General features: G+C 35.9%; 2 protein-coding genes across 3 annotated transcripts in view; both read right to left on the reverse strand.

Moving 5' to 3' along the window:
- Window positions 1–2,805, reverse strand: part of LOC135686066 (protein phosphatase 1H) — a 23,543-nt gene extending 20,738 nt beyond the window's left edge. For both annotated transcript variants that reach the window (XM_089108850.1, XM_089108849.1), the window contains exons 1-2: window positions 2,000–2,805; window positions 1,218–1,329 (exon numbers count right to left, since the gene is read on the reverse strand). In XM_089108850.1, the coding sequence (XP_088964976.1) occupies window positions 1,218–1,329; window positions 2,000–2,253 (366 nt within the window). In that variant the 5' untranslated portion in view covers window positions 2,254–2,805. The remainder of the gene's footprint in view (window positions 1–1,217; window positions 1,330–1,999) is intronic.
- Window positions 2,806–3,953: 1,148 nt separating this feature from the next.
- Window positions 3,954–15,694, reverse strand: LOC135686067 (traB domain-containing protein). Its single transcript, XM_065202218.2, has 9 exons — window positions 15,252–15,694; window positions 14,146–14,378; window positions 13,248–13,388; window positions 11,765–11,875; window positions 10,675–10,725; window positions 9,490–9,578; window positions 8,096–8,268; window positions 7,309–7,417; window positions 3,954–5,687 (listed from the first exon to the last, which is right to left on the reverse strand). Exons 1-9 carry the CDS (start codon window positions 15,577–15,579, stop codon window positions 5,573–5,575), a joined length of 1,350 nt encoding a protein of 449 aa, XP_065058290.2. The 5' UTR covers window positions 15,580–15,694; the 3' UTR covers window positions 3,954–5,572.
- Between the last annotated feature and the right edge of the window lie 297 nt (window positions 15,695–15,991).

Here is a 15,991-nt window from a genome sequence, read left to right on the forward strand (position 1 = left end):
CGTGACACCGTGACGTAGATTGTGATAATCTGTTATTGCTGCTACTGGTATACAGTGCAATATTAATGTTTACAACACGCTTCTTAACGAATTTAGTTCGTCTGGACCTGTCGCATCGTGTTTCGAAAACTCTCTATCAATGATAGGAAAATTCCGAGTTATCACAATGTACGTCATAGGGTCACGTGATAAAAAGCAAAATCGCCCCTCCTGCGCCCCCTGATTAGAATTTTTTGTTCTAAACCAGGAAAAACTTACTTCTAAACGATGATCTATAAGTTAATGAAAAGAAAAGATAGGATGAAAAGTGTGTCACTTGTCCTTTAAGATGCTGATTGTAGTGACTATGATTATCCAAAGTTTTAATACGGATGTTTTCTGTTCTCTTACAGACTTAGATCTTGGGAAGCGAAGCTTGATAATAAACAGAATAGCCAGCACGACGAAAAAAGTGACATCTTTATGTTTTGACATAAATCATTGTAACCAGCTTCAAAGGCATTCGGCACAGGTAACAATATGGCTTACAGCCACTTGACCCCACATGGTTGACTAATCAAATTCCGCACAGAGAAAAACATGTGAACGGTTTCCGCCTTTCTGCAAATCGACGAAACCCTAGAGTGGTTTCATGCTGGCTATTCTGTTCTTACAGTCTTATTGGAACCAGTAATAGAGGGAATGTGCAAGTAGATCTGGTGATACAAAAGATACATATTGTTTTCCATGTCTTTCTGCATTTTAAAAACCAGTGCATACATTTGATCATGTCATTGTTTTTACTGTTAATCATTTGCAGGAACATTTGCAAGCTCATCCGCACCCCCCCCCCCAGAATCCCTACCCACTGTGCCCCTACTGAAGAAGGTCCTTTTTATACATGAGGATGTATTGCAAAAGCCTTTTTAAGCCATCCATATTTTTTACCAAGAGAAGCTTAATCAAACATTATTCTGTTGTACTTTTGCTTTGACAATCATTTCAGTAGTAATAATTTATTACAAACTCTCACCAAAGTTTGTATGTTTTTACAACACACAAGAAAACTCAATTTAACATTGTCCAGTCTTTCATTTTTTCACAATGTAAACTGAGGAGAGCCATAACTCTGGCTCCCTTCAAGGCTCTCCTCAAATGCTCGAGGGAAGCTACAGATTGTTCTCATAAATTGCTCTAAAAGTAAATTGCTCTCGTTGAAATGATGTTTTTCTCCCCACCTTTTCAAGCTCCTTTGGTGAATCCCAAAACTCTTCAGCAACTTTAATGAAAAATGACTCAACAACACTTTGATCTTCATTACGCTTATGGGTCTTTCCAGCATTGATGGTTCTAAATTTCAAAAAAGTTTCATTTATTAATATGCAATGATATACTGTTATGATTTTCAAAGACCACAATTTCACAAAAAAGAAATCTTAAATGAGCTAGGTTAAGATAGTTGCTGTTAAAGGCTGCCTTTTTCCTGGCCAGACACTATTTGGTTCATATCTTTTTAACTGAAGTGAAACCAAATTAGCATTTTGCTTCTCTTCTACCAGTTTCAGATTTTAGCAGGCATTGAGATTTCAAGGGATCATTCCCTGTGTAAAATGCCAATGAGACTAAATGAAACAACAGGATGAGAAAATAATTTATCATGGGTGGTCCCAGGTGGGGGGGGGACTGCAAATAAGATTATATACATATTGAAGGGGGCTGTGCCCTTGCTTCCCGCTTCTCCTTCAATAAGCTCCAAAAAATTTGAACCTTAAGCCATTCTCTAATACCACATATAAGCCCACAAATAAAAACCTTTAACAATCCATAGTATGGCTTTGAAAAAAGACTTGTTTGCAGGACAATCATAATTTTTCATACATGAGCACCACTCTTTACAATAATGATCAAAGTTCTAGAAGTTCAGTCAGTGAATAACACCAGATATTTTCGTTAAACTATAAATTTTGAGAAAGACTGTCTTGGTCGTCGTATTCAAACTGCAGAAACTCTAAATACTTACTCTGCATAGCCTGCGTCCATAGCCAGACATTTTTTTGGTCTCATTACAGGCCTGATTTCGTGATCGGCTGCAGCCATTGTTGCTTCCATGTCAAGCTCAAGGAAGTCAGGTCTTTTGTACGTGTATTTTGTTGGTAATTTGAATTTGGTATACGATGCCAGGCCGGGAGCTGAGCGATGTGGCTGGTCAAGGAATGCGGCAATAGCGCTGCCAGACCATTTCTTAAAAGCGCTGAAACTTGATGCAAACGCCATGGCGGAAAAATAACTGAAATATGCACCCTGATCAATCAATCTCAAAAACTAAATATAAACAAATATTTTTATATCGTAGCTGTTTCTCAGTTGCAACGATAAAAAGGTATTAATTGTCAAGGATACTGCCCAACCTGCCTTGTGCAAATACTTTAAAAAAGACGGCCTAAAAAATTACAGCTGCAGAATTTATATACGGAACCAAACTGAGGAACAAAAATGTGTCAGATAAAACCAAGTCCCGAGCACAGCGAATGCCTTTTTCATCAACAATTGCTTCCTTCCAGTTCCTTCTTCTGATAATCTAACCTCCAGCTAATCTTTTCCAAGTAAAAATGCAATTCATTGGTTGATTTTTCACATTCTCAAACTGCCCTGAGATTCCGAAACTTGTTCAATCAAGAAACGTAGCGCTGAATGAGCTCGTATTACAATGCATGACTTTTTTATTCAAAGTAAAGAAACATAGTTTTCCCTTCGACTGGCATTTTCGACTTTCCAAATGAGCGTCTTCCTTCTAGTCCACGTCCGTCCTATCGACCTCGTTTTCAACCGCTGCTTGCTCAAAAAGATAACAAAAGAAAAAGATGAAAACGGAAAAAAGTATCGAGGAAGGAGATAGCCAAAGCAATAGAGTGACGTCACAGAAAACTATTTTTAGAACCTTTGAATTTTGAACACACAACGTAAAAGAATCTCAAAATATGCAAAATTGGTTCAGTGATTCGAAAACCGGGAGAGATATGCCCAGTCGTCTTTGTTTGTTCCACAATGCTACCCCCTTGTCCATAAAAGGGAGGGAGCTCTGTGTCGCCTTCCCCCCCTTTCCATTAACATTTTTGTATAAAAATATTTCTTTTTGTTGGAGATGAATCTGGGAGTCAAATAAAAGTGCATAAAAAATAAAAATTAAAACACTGCTGATATTGTAAGTTTCAAAATACATTTAAAGAACACATTTTGTTATGGAAACTGCAAAACCAAAGGATAAACGTTTTGAATCGTTTTTAATCAGTGGGTATTTGGCAGCGTTTCTGAGAGATACTATCTAGACGTAAATATCCTATATGCAAATCTGAACCTGAACAAACAAATAACAATTTTGCAAGTGTGAAAGATATCAGAAAAGAGAACTCAAATGTCACTGGCATCTGGCGGCAACAAATATTGAAGAGACTAGCCTAATTTTACAAGACTTATGCTCATCTTGTCAAATAGCAAGAACGTTTTTGCGTTTTCAAAGAAAAATTTGGTAAGTATTCAGCAGAGGGACTTCCTATGGAGCGAAACACGGGCATCGACAATCTTTTGATAGGAAATGGAATTTGGATGAAAATCTCCCAGAATGCTTCAGGAGTTATGCTTCAGGCTTCGTTCAATACGATGGAAATTTTTTCGAATGTACAATAGGAAATAACAGAAAATTCGCAAATATCACACGGAAATGCGTACCGTTGGACCCCAAGCCCTCCACATCGCAATAGACTTTCTATTTGGCAATTGACATCTTCTTTTATCATACTGTTATACAGCTTTAACTTGAGAACTTGAGCTTCTGCAAATATTTTTATACTAACTCCACCCCCCTCACCCTAGCAATATCTTTGTGGTTGGCTACCAACCTGGCCATCGTCAAAAAGCATTCTTGCAGATCAAGGTAAAAACAAAAAAACAGCCTGATTTTGAAATATAAATATATGTAGACACCTTATCAACCCTCTAAGTACCATTTTCAATCTAAATACATTTTAAGACGCAACAAGATTCAGCCGTTTTCAATCCAAAACTATTAAACTTCCAACCATCATGTGATCTATGAATGCAGAAAGACCACGGTAATTCACCAACCGGGCAAGTAGCCTGAAGGAAAATAAGTTGATGCAAATGAGAAGACACATTATGCGGAATTTATATTGCTGGGGAAAAGGATGAATTTAGAGCTTCCTTTCTAATTAGCAACTTTGTTTCCAGATGAGCACCTTTAGGGCAGCTTGATTCGACACCATTCGCCCGAATGATGCGAAGATGTTTGTCCGGATTCTCGATAAGAACTTTCCGAAGCAATAAAAACTGCTATCTGCGAAAAACATTATCCAAGCTTCCAAGGTTCCAAGCTTCCAAGCTGTTGGGGAGAACGGCCTTGCAGCTTACCAAACTTGCAACAAACGTTGCTGAACTACCGTTGTCTTTTCGACTTTTCAGATTCCCAGCCTCCTCGAAAATGGATTGTACAAAGAATAGAAGGTAAATATGTTTTGATTTCAAATAGGCAAAAACTGATTTGGTTTTGTTGGCCTAAGCAAAAAATGTCCCTAAAGGTTCAGATACCAATGGAGTTCCCAAGTGATGACGTCACAAAAATGAAATACCTCTAAATGTGCAAAATCAACTAAAGGCATTACGAATTGGTTTAGATATGGTCACATTAGCACAGGCTCTTGTCCTATCAAACCTCTGTAATTTGATCTTGGTTCATAACTTTATGAAATCTTTTATCGGCCATATCTTGCCCTAATTTTAACATATCTAACTGATATTGCATTTAGACAGGTATTTTTTACCGCTCTTTCAGGTAATGTGTCAAATTAAAAAATTTTTAAAAACAAATTTTTGACGACGTTATATTTATTCACTCTATTAGATGTAGCTAAAAACCTAAATAAAGAAAACTGTAACAACTTGAGATCTAAAAAGAAACTTGATATCCCTACGACACACAGAAAGCAACGGCCTATTAAATCTGTTGAAACATTTTGAATAATTATCATATCATGAGAAAATTCAAAGATTCAGGACAAACTCTAGCAACACGTAAAATAAACAATAAAATACTTAAGAATTTGAAACTCCAGCAAATTTTTGAAAATATTTTATACGCTAATGTCCTCCAATTTTTGAAAATAATGCTAACCTCATTTTAAGGCATTAATGTCAGTTTTAAAGAAAAAATTTCTCAAATCTTTTTGCGATCCATTGGAATTTTGAGGTTTCTGGCAAACGATACAAAGATATTAATCAATAAATCGCAATTGTGAGTCGTGACTCTTGAACCTTGAGAGATTTCTTGGCAAATATCTCGTAACAGAATTATAGAAAGGAATCTGATTGGTGGAAATAAACCTGCCAGCCACAAAGTGACCAATCAATTAAGGAGATGTGGTTACACCAGTCACGTGGATTCTTAAGTGTCACGACTCAGAGTCACATGATCATACGCAGACGAGGCTTTCCTTGTCTACAGCAGAGGCCAGATTTCTTAGGCTAAAACTAACGGACAACAAATACTGGTTCACAATTTCGAAGAAAATAAATACGGAAGTCAACACACGCCTGTCCATTTGACCAGCTTGAAAACACCCCAGCTAATTGCCGCAACGAGAAAGGCTCTAAAAGTGTATTTGAAAATCTTTGAACTCGCAGATGGCTTGGGAACCCTAAAAAATAAAACATGGCAAATAAGAACTTGTGATAAAAACTTCTATTTATCAATATTGTGATTTTTTAACAAACCCCTTAATGCTGGGCCTGCGCCACAGGGGGGCAGGGGGCCCCGCTAAATAAAAGTACACATTTTCTTAATATTTTTTTCACTAAATAAAAGATCCAAATCAGCTCAGACCATTCATATAGATTAGCCTGTAGATAACAACAAACACATTGAACCAAAGTCCACAAGTAAAACAGTAGTGGAGGTTGAGGGAAAATTTTCTTTACATTGCTAGCCCTTCCAGTTTAGGATCAGTGGCGCGGGCCCTGTCAACGAAAATAACAGCTACATACATTTAAAACATATATAACATATATATTACAAAGACAGAAAAAAGTATTATAATTAACAAAAATTCTAATCAATTACAATTATTATTCGAAGAGGTAATACATAAAATCTTTATCATTACTTCCTCATGGGCTATAAAGAATTACGACTCTTTAAAAATACTTTGCCTTGTTTAATGGAAGGACTGGAAACTTTAACGTCATCTTAGTATTTACTGGAAGCAGGAATAATAGCGATGGGAAGTCTTATAAAGTTCATAAAGAAAAAGTTATAAGTTTGAAAAATCGACCGAACTCTTTATGTAAATGGAAAATCTCAATCAAGAAGCTTCTATGGCACAACTTGATTGTCCCACAATGAGCCAAATTCTCGAAGTCTCATTTAAAGCTTTTAGTTCTGTTATTGATTCTATAAACCCCTTGTCAAACTAGGATAAAAAAATAAAGGCACTGTGGCAGGTTAAAGTATTTTGACAATGTTCAAATAATAAAAAATTTGATCCAGTATTATGATGTAAGTCGTTAAAGGCATAGAGAGTTGTACTCGAATAAGCCCCCCCCCCCCCTCCTTCGAATAAGTCCCCCCGTCGAATAAGCCTCCCCTTTGAATAAGCCCCTACCTTTGAAAAAGCCCTCCCTTGAATAAGCCCACACTATAAATTTATTCTTGTAAAATTATCCCTCGTCCCCCATGAACTGAGTGAGGTACTGCCTCGACAGCAATAGGTCCCAATATATCTGCATTTTAATTTTACTGACCAGCCACAGAAAGTGGAAAAAAATTTACCCTGGTTATTTTGTTTTGGCTACTGCTGAATAAGCTCCCTCTTCGAATAAGTCCCCCCTTCGAATAAGCCCCCCCCCCACTCGAATAAGCCCCTACCCCCAAAATGTGTCTTGCAAAATAAGCACCTGGAGGCTTATTCAAGGATTTACAATAGTAGTTAGTTAGTTCTCAAAGACATGTTGGCAAGAGTCACGAGAGCTATGTTGTGGGAATGTGTGTCGATGTGTTCGATCCAGCGGTACATGAGGTAGACTTTGCCCATGTACAGAAGACCCCGGGTACAGTCACATCAAAAGCTGCTTGAATTTCTGAGACAGGAAGCGGAGTGTGATTGTGAATGGAGCAAAATTGGTTAGTTTTGCGTACTTGGGTCTTAATTTCATGTCACTGAAAACGGTTAAGAGGAATGACTATAAACGGAGTCAACTGTATACCCAGAGGCTATCTGCGAGCGCAAACCAAATGCCATATTCTGAGAAACAATTACTCACTTTAGTAAATCCACCATATCGACGTGTTTACCGAAATTCTCTTTGATGCCATTTAAGTGGCCGAGTCCTACGACCCCAACGACTACAGCCGGTTCGTGTCCACATATTGCTGAAATGAAAAAATTTAAATATAAGATTGGAAGGAAAATGTCCCATTGAAGGTTTCTCAGCTAAAGACTCTTCATTTTTAATTACTAGAGGGAGATTACCTTTTTTGAAATGGTTGAAATTTTTAGGCATTACATTTAAATATAATAAACAATAAAAAATAAATATGACAGACAGCTATCACTTTGCGAACTGACAATAAAGATTTGGATGGAACTGAGAGAAATGCAATTTACTGATTTATTGAAAGCCTTTTCCCGTAAACATTATGAAAAAAAAATGTATTTCTTATACTGTGGCAATTGTAGCGACACCGCTATTTACAACATTTCAGATCACAAAATTGCCGATCATGCAGGAGATGGAAAAGTCGATGCAATCATCAAATAAAAAGCTGAAAGCTTTGTAAATAGTTACAGAAACAAACTTTAACAAACTTTTCGACTTCTTGTTAAATGTGTACAATAAAGCTTTACGGTAAGGGGAAAAACCTCGCAAGAACTTGCAAGGTTGGTGCGTAATTCGTAATAATTCGAAATTAGTGAAAGCACGCCTGCCATTTGAGTAACCATGGATGGTTTTGGACAATGAAAATGCAAAATGATATAAGGGACAGGGGGCAAAAAATATGAAAATTCTATTATCTCAAAAATGAAAAAAAACATGAGCGATCTCCTACCTCCAGTCTCGTCAACAATAGGCACAGGTCTTGCTGCCTTGCGCAATGTGTGAGCCATGTAAAGATCCCTCTCATTCACAAACACTTTTGTCAGCATCGGATAATCCCCTGTCATTTCTTTTAAAATTTCTGCTAGCATGTCTTTTTGCTTGAATTTTTCGATGTCCTCTTTGCTAAAAAAATATTTCGATGTTCTCTTATGTTTTTCACATAACACACTAAAATTCTTTATCCAGATTTTCAAACTATGAATGCAAGAGGACAAGAAATCTAACTAGCTGTTAGTAATGATACAGAACATCCCTGCAAAGAGGACCCGTTTTCAAGAGTCAGACAAGGGTCAGATTGTTCTTTGTCGTATTTCAAAAAATGCATATGGTCATTTAGAATCAAAGATTCTTATCTCAAAGGATATTTTTCATGCATTTGGGAGAGAAACGAACAAAGAATCTTATAAAAAAATACTTCAATTCAATTTTTTTTAAGACACAAAGATATAAACAGATAAACAATTGTAAAATCACAGGCGAATAATAATTAGAAATGATATTTGATTATCATGAAAAGTTCCTTTCATAATAGGAACCCTATGTATTCCTCAGCCTGAAAACGGTTCTTAAATACAAGATGCTTTATGAAACAAAGGCAGTCTGTGAGCTCTTTGATTTCACAAGGATGTTATGTCTTCGTCTTTCTATGGCAAATCAAGCTGTCCTACATCATTATAAATTTGCACGTCTTTTTTGACCTATTTTGTACATATGTGAACAGAATGCAAAAGAAATACTATATATTTTTGAAAATTTTCAGGCACATTCTCAAGTGCTGCTTTGTACTAAACTTTTGTGTTAAGCTTTAAAACTCCTAATTTCATAATACGACTTCTTGAGCTCAGTTTAGGATATATCACAACAAGTTTGGTCCTGATAAAATTTTGATAAAATTGTTTTTGCTTTTATTTCAGATCTGATGAAAATATATGCAGTAAAAACTTGTTAGGAATTAGACCACAAAAATCGTTGTGGCTTAAAACTTCTCAGTCACCAATCACGTTCAAAACTCTTGCAAAACTTGTAAAATGAATGTCACGAGCACTAGAACTTTGTAAATTCGATGTTTGCAGTCAAAGATACTGGTTCTTTATCCAAATTATACACCAAAAATTTAGTGCAATGAATTACAATTACAATTTAGTACAAACAATTAAGATCCCCATTAAAAACAATTTCGAAGAAGATCCAGAAAAACAGGCTCGCAGCATGCCTTTGTAGTTGCTTAATATAAAATTTGGATGCTGCTTTACAATGACTGAAGCTCTACGCAGTCAATCAAAGTTCCTTATGCATGAAAGATAATTTCTCCAGATTTTTTAAAGCTTGCAAAAGCCAGCTCACCTTATAGGGTCTCGAGACGTGAGCAAACACCAACCCATTTTCAATTTTTGCCAGAACGATAAAGCAGCCATTGCTCTACTGAGTGTGATCTGGAAAAACAAAATAAAATGATGAAAACAAAAATTACACGTGATCTATCAGCATATTTTAATGCCTATACCAAGAAACCCTTCACTAAATGCTATTTTCAATCCTGTTTTTTTAAAGGGATCGTGCCATCGACTGTGAACTAGGGGCAGCAATGTCAAGATATTCCCCTCACACCACCCCTAGTCCACATAGAAGCAAAATCGCTGAAGATGCTGTTTTAATTGTACATTTTTGTTCAACGTTTTAACTACATAATCATTTGGGCTAATAAAAATCTATCAATCAACAAAAAGTGGAAGGGGGGCATCGCCCCCTTTGTACGTTTCATTTGACACTGTTCCAACTTGTCCCTTTTACCCTGTCCGCAATCCTTCTTTCGCTAATTTGTGTGCTTATCTTAGGCCACATCTTTCTACGCTGTCTTTGTTAATATCGAGATTACAATTTAACCATCGCTTTTTCACTGGCTTTTTCAAAGGTAGTGCAAAGCGTTAATGCCAAAGCTTGAAAAGGCACTGCCGTCAATAAACGATGAATCTTATGCATACTTGCAGATTAATTTTTAAATTGGTTTGCTGGCTAAGTTAACCTCCCTCTCCTCAATCTTTACATCAAGGCAACATGAGCTCTAGATCTGTCCACAATACACCATTTCAAATGAAAACAAAAGGGCCAGGTCAAGTAAAAGTTTTTCAAGTATCTAACCAAGAGCTGTCGAAGAATGTAAGAATAAATGCGTTTTAGAGTTCAAATGTTTAAAATTCAGAATACTTGTTTGAATTTTTTTAGTTTCATTAAAACTAATATTCTGAATCTTAAACTTTGTAAACTACATCCAATCATACATTCTTAGACAATTTTTTAACTTTGCTGCTATATTTCTGTAAATGACCATCTAACAGGAAACTTTCAACGTGAAGAAACAGCATACAAAAAATATTGTGCGGTTTTAGCTTGAACATGGCGCGAAACATAACAAAACAGCGACATAAACGAAGTAAATGGTACAGGCATGGAGTGTCAATCACTCAAGCGCATTATAAAAACAGGTGCTATAATAAACATCACAGTTTCCTTGAAACACGTGCTTCTTACCTGAACAGGGCGGTCACCAAGTAAGACTTGACAACCTGGAATCTTCTTGGCCTAAATAAATAAAAGTAAAAAGTTAAAAAAGGTTTCGATTAAAAGGAAGATAACCAAATAAACATTTGATACCGCGAACTGTGCCGTCGGAAGAAAATTCATATTGGGGGGAGGGAGGTCTCTCCATTGTATTCCTTCTCATTCAGTACATTGTTATAAAGGAAACATACTACAGTTTGACAATTATTGGGGGGCTTCGACATCAAGAGGGCACGGAAAAATGGAAATATAACATACTAATACAGAAGTACTTTTCATCTTCAAAGAATAAACAATGAAATGTAAGCATAAGTTAGTTGCAGATCGAAAGTAGCGAGAGAGGAAGAATGGCGTGTTTCATTGGCACCTTTTATTCACCTTGCCAAAGATTAAAATGCTGACAAAAAAGAAAAGGTGTAGCAACAAGGAACAAATCAAACGTCTCATTCTTCTTGTAACGTTATTTTCGACCCTTAATTGGACAGAAGTGCCGCTGAGAGGGGATCGGGGTGGCTCAGCCTCCCTTGAGAAAATTCGGAGAGATTTTGGGGTGACTCGCTTGGGGTATCATTGCTTACACTCTGTTAGTTTCGGGCAAAAGTGTAGGTAATGCATTTCGACTTTAAACTGTGCAGCGGTTATAAAAAACTCGAAGGTTGTAGGTGCAGTGTTCATTAGAAGGGGAATATAATAGAGGGAGGCGTTTATTTCGCAGTTACAGTTTCAAGATATTTTAGAGACAAGAAAGAAAGGGTTTTGCAACTAAACTTCATAACTAATACTTAGCTAAAAAGACTACAATTTTAGTTTCTGTATCTATGTACATCAAATTCAAGAAGATGAAAGGGCAGTTTTGCTCCTTATGTGCCCTCTGACATGATGCTTTATAGGAAGATGGCGTTTAATGGACATGGAGATTAAATGGAAGGCGGCATTTAAAAGAGCAAATGTAGTACTTTAGACAGGTCAAATAATACATGAGCTGAAAAAAATGTGTCTCTGTAAAATTGTGATAAAAATTTGCAAGACAGCATTGAGATATCTGAAAAACTTTGCTTACCTCTTTGACTGCCCTTCTGAATTCTCCACCAGGTGCCATTCCAAGCTGTTTTGTCAGGTGGGCAGACATGCTTAACAAAAGGAGCTGCATTACTCCTCCAACAAATCCACTCTAGTTAAGAAAAAGATAGAGAAAATTAACCACAATACAAAAGGCAGCTGTATTAGCTTCAATTTCAATTCAGCACTGGTGAAATGCTTTACATTACAATTCTAATCAACATTATGAAAAATTACATGATGTGTGTCACTTGCTTGGAATACATTGATGAACTCACGTAAAGCTTTATAGTAAAGTATCCCTGGCTTTATCATCTTATTATCAATTGATAGATCTCTATGTTTACAGTAATTGAAGATAAATTATCAATGTGAGGCATACAAAGAAGGGTAAAGGTGGAGAGAACTGAGCCATAGCAAGAAAAGTTGGGAATATAAGAAGAGTCAACTTTGAAGGACAACCATGTTATCAAAAAGAACTTCTAAGGTTGCTGGTGTGCACACTGAAAAGATCTTTAAAAAAGAATCCAGCTGCACTTTGATTTGTTATTCTTCCTGTTTCTAACATTCATTGATCAGGAAATAGAAACAGACAAAACATTCTATAGGATTTGCAGCTGTTTAATTTCCATGCAGTTGAATGAGTTAGCAACAGACTTTCATTGATAGACACTTATTACTAACTTTGATGTAAATGAAGTATTTCATGCTTTGCAGAACTGAAATTCAATACCCATTAGCATGAATGTCAACACAAATATCCAACCTTCAAAATGCCACTGACATGAAAAATAAAAAAACTTCATAAAATCAATTTATTACATTTTATTTTAGAGTTGACTGTGCTGAATTATTTCCTGCAAATCTTTTCGTTAACATCATTTTTTCAAGCTCCAAATTACTGGTTTTTGTTCAAATAAAAAACACAGCCAAATGTTCTGGAACTCGTGACGTATTCAAAAAAAATAAACTTATGGCCCTGAAAAAATATTTGCAGATATAGAATCAGTGATGTTTGCTTCCTAAGAAGAAACCTTTGGCAAAATTTTGACTTTTCATGTCAGTGGCACTTTGACTAAATTTGAACTCTGATGCGCATGCATTTGATTTAAGAAAACAGAAGCAACATATACATATAATTGATCCCTATAACAGATATAAGCTTACTCAATACAATTTAAACATAATCCGTTTTGTGTTTGTGGCTACCTAGCATCTGAAGGTAGTTGTAGGACACTGAGAAGCAATGCTTATCGAGAAGTGTCCTGGTCCTTCCTCTCGATTCGACCACACCTCGTGATTCGAACACCTGAAATTACAGGAACTGGTGACTGTCCTCAATCTAGGTGAAAGTTTGGTCATGTCAAGGACTCGAAAACCCAGACACTAGCAACTGTGACCTTGGCATCCCCACAACAAGAAAGATGAAACAAAAAACATAAAACAAATACCGAATAGTAATAAATTTTGCTTGTCATAATCACCTCTTTAATTGCCATTTTCAGTTTTGCCATGCTGATGTCTTTTGCTTCCCTCAACAATGTCTCCTCATCATACTGGATTATACTAACTCTTCCCCCACACAGCTCAACCATAACAACATCTGGACAGACTGTCTGTATAGTCTAAAATATTGCAGGAATGCACAAGTAAAGATTCTCTATAAAAACTAAATATATTAAGTTTTATACTTAGTTACCATATTTCAGGCCTTTACTTTGCAAAAATTATTGAAAGTGGAACAATTTTCAGGTTTCTTGTAAGAGCAAGAAATTTGTACTGCTCAGTAAGAAAAAAAGACCTACAATCCCTGCCAAATTCAGCAATCCCTGCCAAATTCAGTAATCCCCATCTTTCTCTAGAAACAATGTTCATTACTATAGAAAAAAGAAAGAGGCTATGAAGTATATTTTTTCTTATGGCTTGTATGATATCATTCTATATATACATTCAACATTGCTTTTGAGGAAAAGGGGGAGAAAAGCATAGCACAAAATATTGGGTGTCCCCAGTAATTTTGACAGTGATTGTACCAGAGATTGATTTTAGAGCTTTCCAGAGTTCAAAGCCCTTTAAGTGATGTCAATGGAAGTAAAAAAACATATTAAGTTTTACAGTTTTGAAGCCTTATCAGCAGATAATAGGCCTTTGATAATGGACACTACAAAAAACAGATGATTCTTTTTCATCAAACTTTCATTTCATTTATGTTGCCTTATAAAAACAACTTTGGTGCAAATGAAATCTCCTTGGATTCACTGTACATTAACACATGGTTAATATCTCTATATCACTGTTTCCAATTTTAATTCTTATTGAAAGGTCTTAATCAAATAAAAATTAATCTGATTGCACTTCAAACAAAATAATAAAGCATTTTACTTGGCTAACGTCTTCTTGGCTTGCCATACTGAAATGTGCAGTTCCCACAACATATATCTTACATCCATCATCTGTTTCAATTTTAACAACATTATCTGATAACTCAAAGTCAGTGTGTGTAGATCTTTCCATTATGCGCGCAGAGTGAGCCATGGACATTTCCATGCAGTTTTGGCACCTGCAAGGTCCACCATCCTGATGTACCATTGCTTCTGCTTCCTCAATGTCATGTCCTATGATTAAAACAATTGTCCTATCAACAACTATACTTGACAACTAAACTCTAAACCTGGTATTTATTGGATACAAAAGCATTTTTCTACTTAAGCTCTATGCATTGAAATGAATACTCAGCCAAGAAAATACTTAGAAGTGTAGAAAAAAGTAAACAAATGTGATGGAAAGCAGAATAGATGAATATAATTGATATTGCAAATTCTCTATTTACTTACAAGAGATTGACCACGGCAAGGTTCTTCTGAAAGTTATTGTGTCAAATATTTCAACATATTTCCAAAAGTTACCTTTTTAATATTCTAGAACTCTACACATTAACTGTTAAAGGGTTTTATAAAGGTTCATCTTACACATGAAACATTCAAAAGAAATCATCTTTTCATAACTAATTATAAAAATATCACAAAAATATTTGAATCAACAGCTTAATTACTTCTTTGTCTTAATAAATTAAAACAATTTAATATAAGTAAAACTAAAGGATAATAACCATTTAACAAGCTACAGGATTTTTAACAATGAATACAGAAAGGTAATTTTTAGGTTCTTACATGAACCTCTATTCATTTCAACCCCTTCCCCTCTTATTCTTATTTTCCAAACAATAATGAAAAGCAGGCATAACATAAACTGATCTGTAAGTTAAATGAAGACAATGAGTTCATGCTTTATTTAGGGTGTATATCGATTATTAATTGTTCTTAAAAATTTTTCAAACTTCACCATTTTATCTCAAAAGGAAAGAAATAAAAAAAATGGTTTACTTAATGCCCAGAAACATCTAATTCCTGTATATAATTAGCTTGATAAATATTTTCAAAAAGTCTTTTCAACATATCTCAAAAGAACCTACTAAGCAAATTGCTAACCTGAAAAAGATTCCCAAGAGGAAGTCTCGTCGCTTCCATTGGCAAACTCGTAGCTTTCGGTGCTTTCAGCGTTATCCGTACCATTTGCATCAACTAACACCGTTTCATTATTGTCATCGAAATGTTGTGCCATTTGATCAGCAATTTCTGTGTCATGTTTTTTATCATCTGTTGAGGCTAGGCCATCTACATTCTGCTCGGCTGCTACCGCAATCTTCTCTGTTATACTGACTTCATCCCGATCTGTTTCTTCGTCGGCGTTATAATTCATTTCTGTTTTTTGTGCATCAGAGCCTTCTCTGTCGTCCCGTACATGTTCGCCTTCCATTAAGCTAAAATACTTCAACTTCTTAAAAGGTTTATGGCCTTCGCTGGAAGATTATTTGCAGCTTTCCAGCAAAAAATTTATGCGTTTACTTAGGCCATCCAATTAAATAGACAGCACCAAAATTAACTCATTGAAGTTGTTGTTGTTTTCGAACCTTCTGGGTTCAAAGTTCCGATGACAACATTTTCAGATCTCAGGCTACAATTTTCCCAAATTTGTACCCAAACTTGTTAGAATATTTCAGTGACAAAGCGGCTTGGGGCGTAACACCTTTGAAACACGCCAGTCTACAATGACGAGGCGATACCCTGCATCAAGAACTCAATGACTGTCTTATTTTTTCCATTTGGGCTTTCAGAAACAGTTTTCCAAGGTTAACCCCCTGTCTTTTGATGTTTCAACAACCTACAAC

Source organism: Rhopilema esculentum, chromosome 6 (assembly GCF_057945365.1).
Source record: "Rhopilema esculentum isolate cy_ngs chromosome 6, ASM5794536v1, whole genome shotgun sequence".
NCBI lineage: Eukaryota > Metazoa > Cnidaria > Scyphozoa > Rhizostomeae > Rhizostomatidae > Rhopilema > Rhopilema esculentum.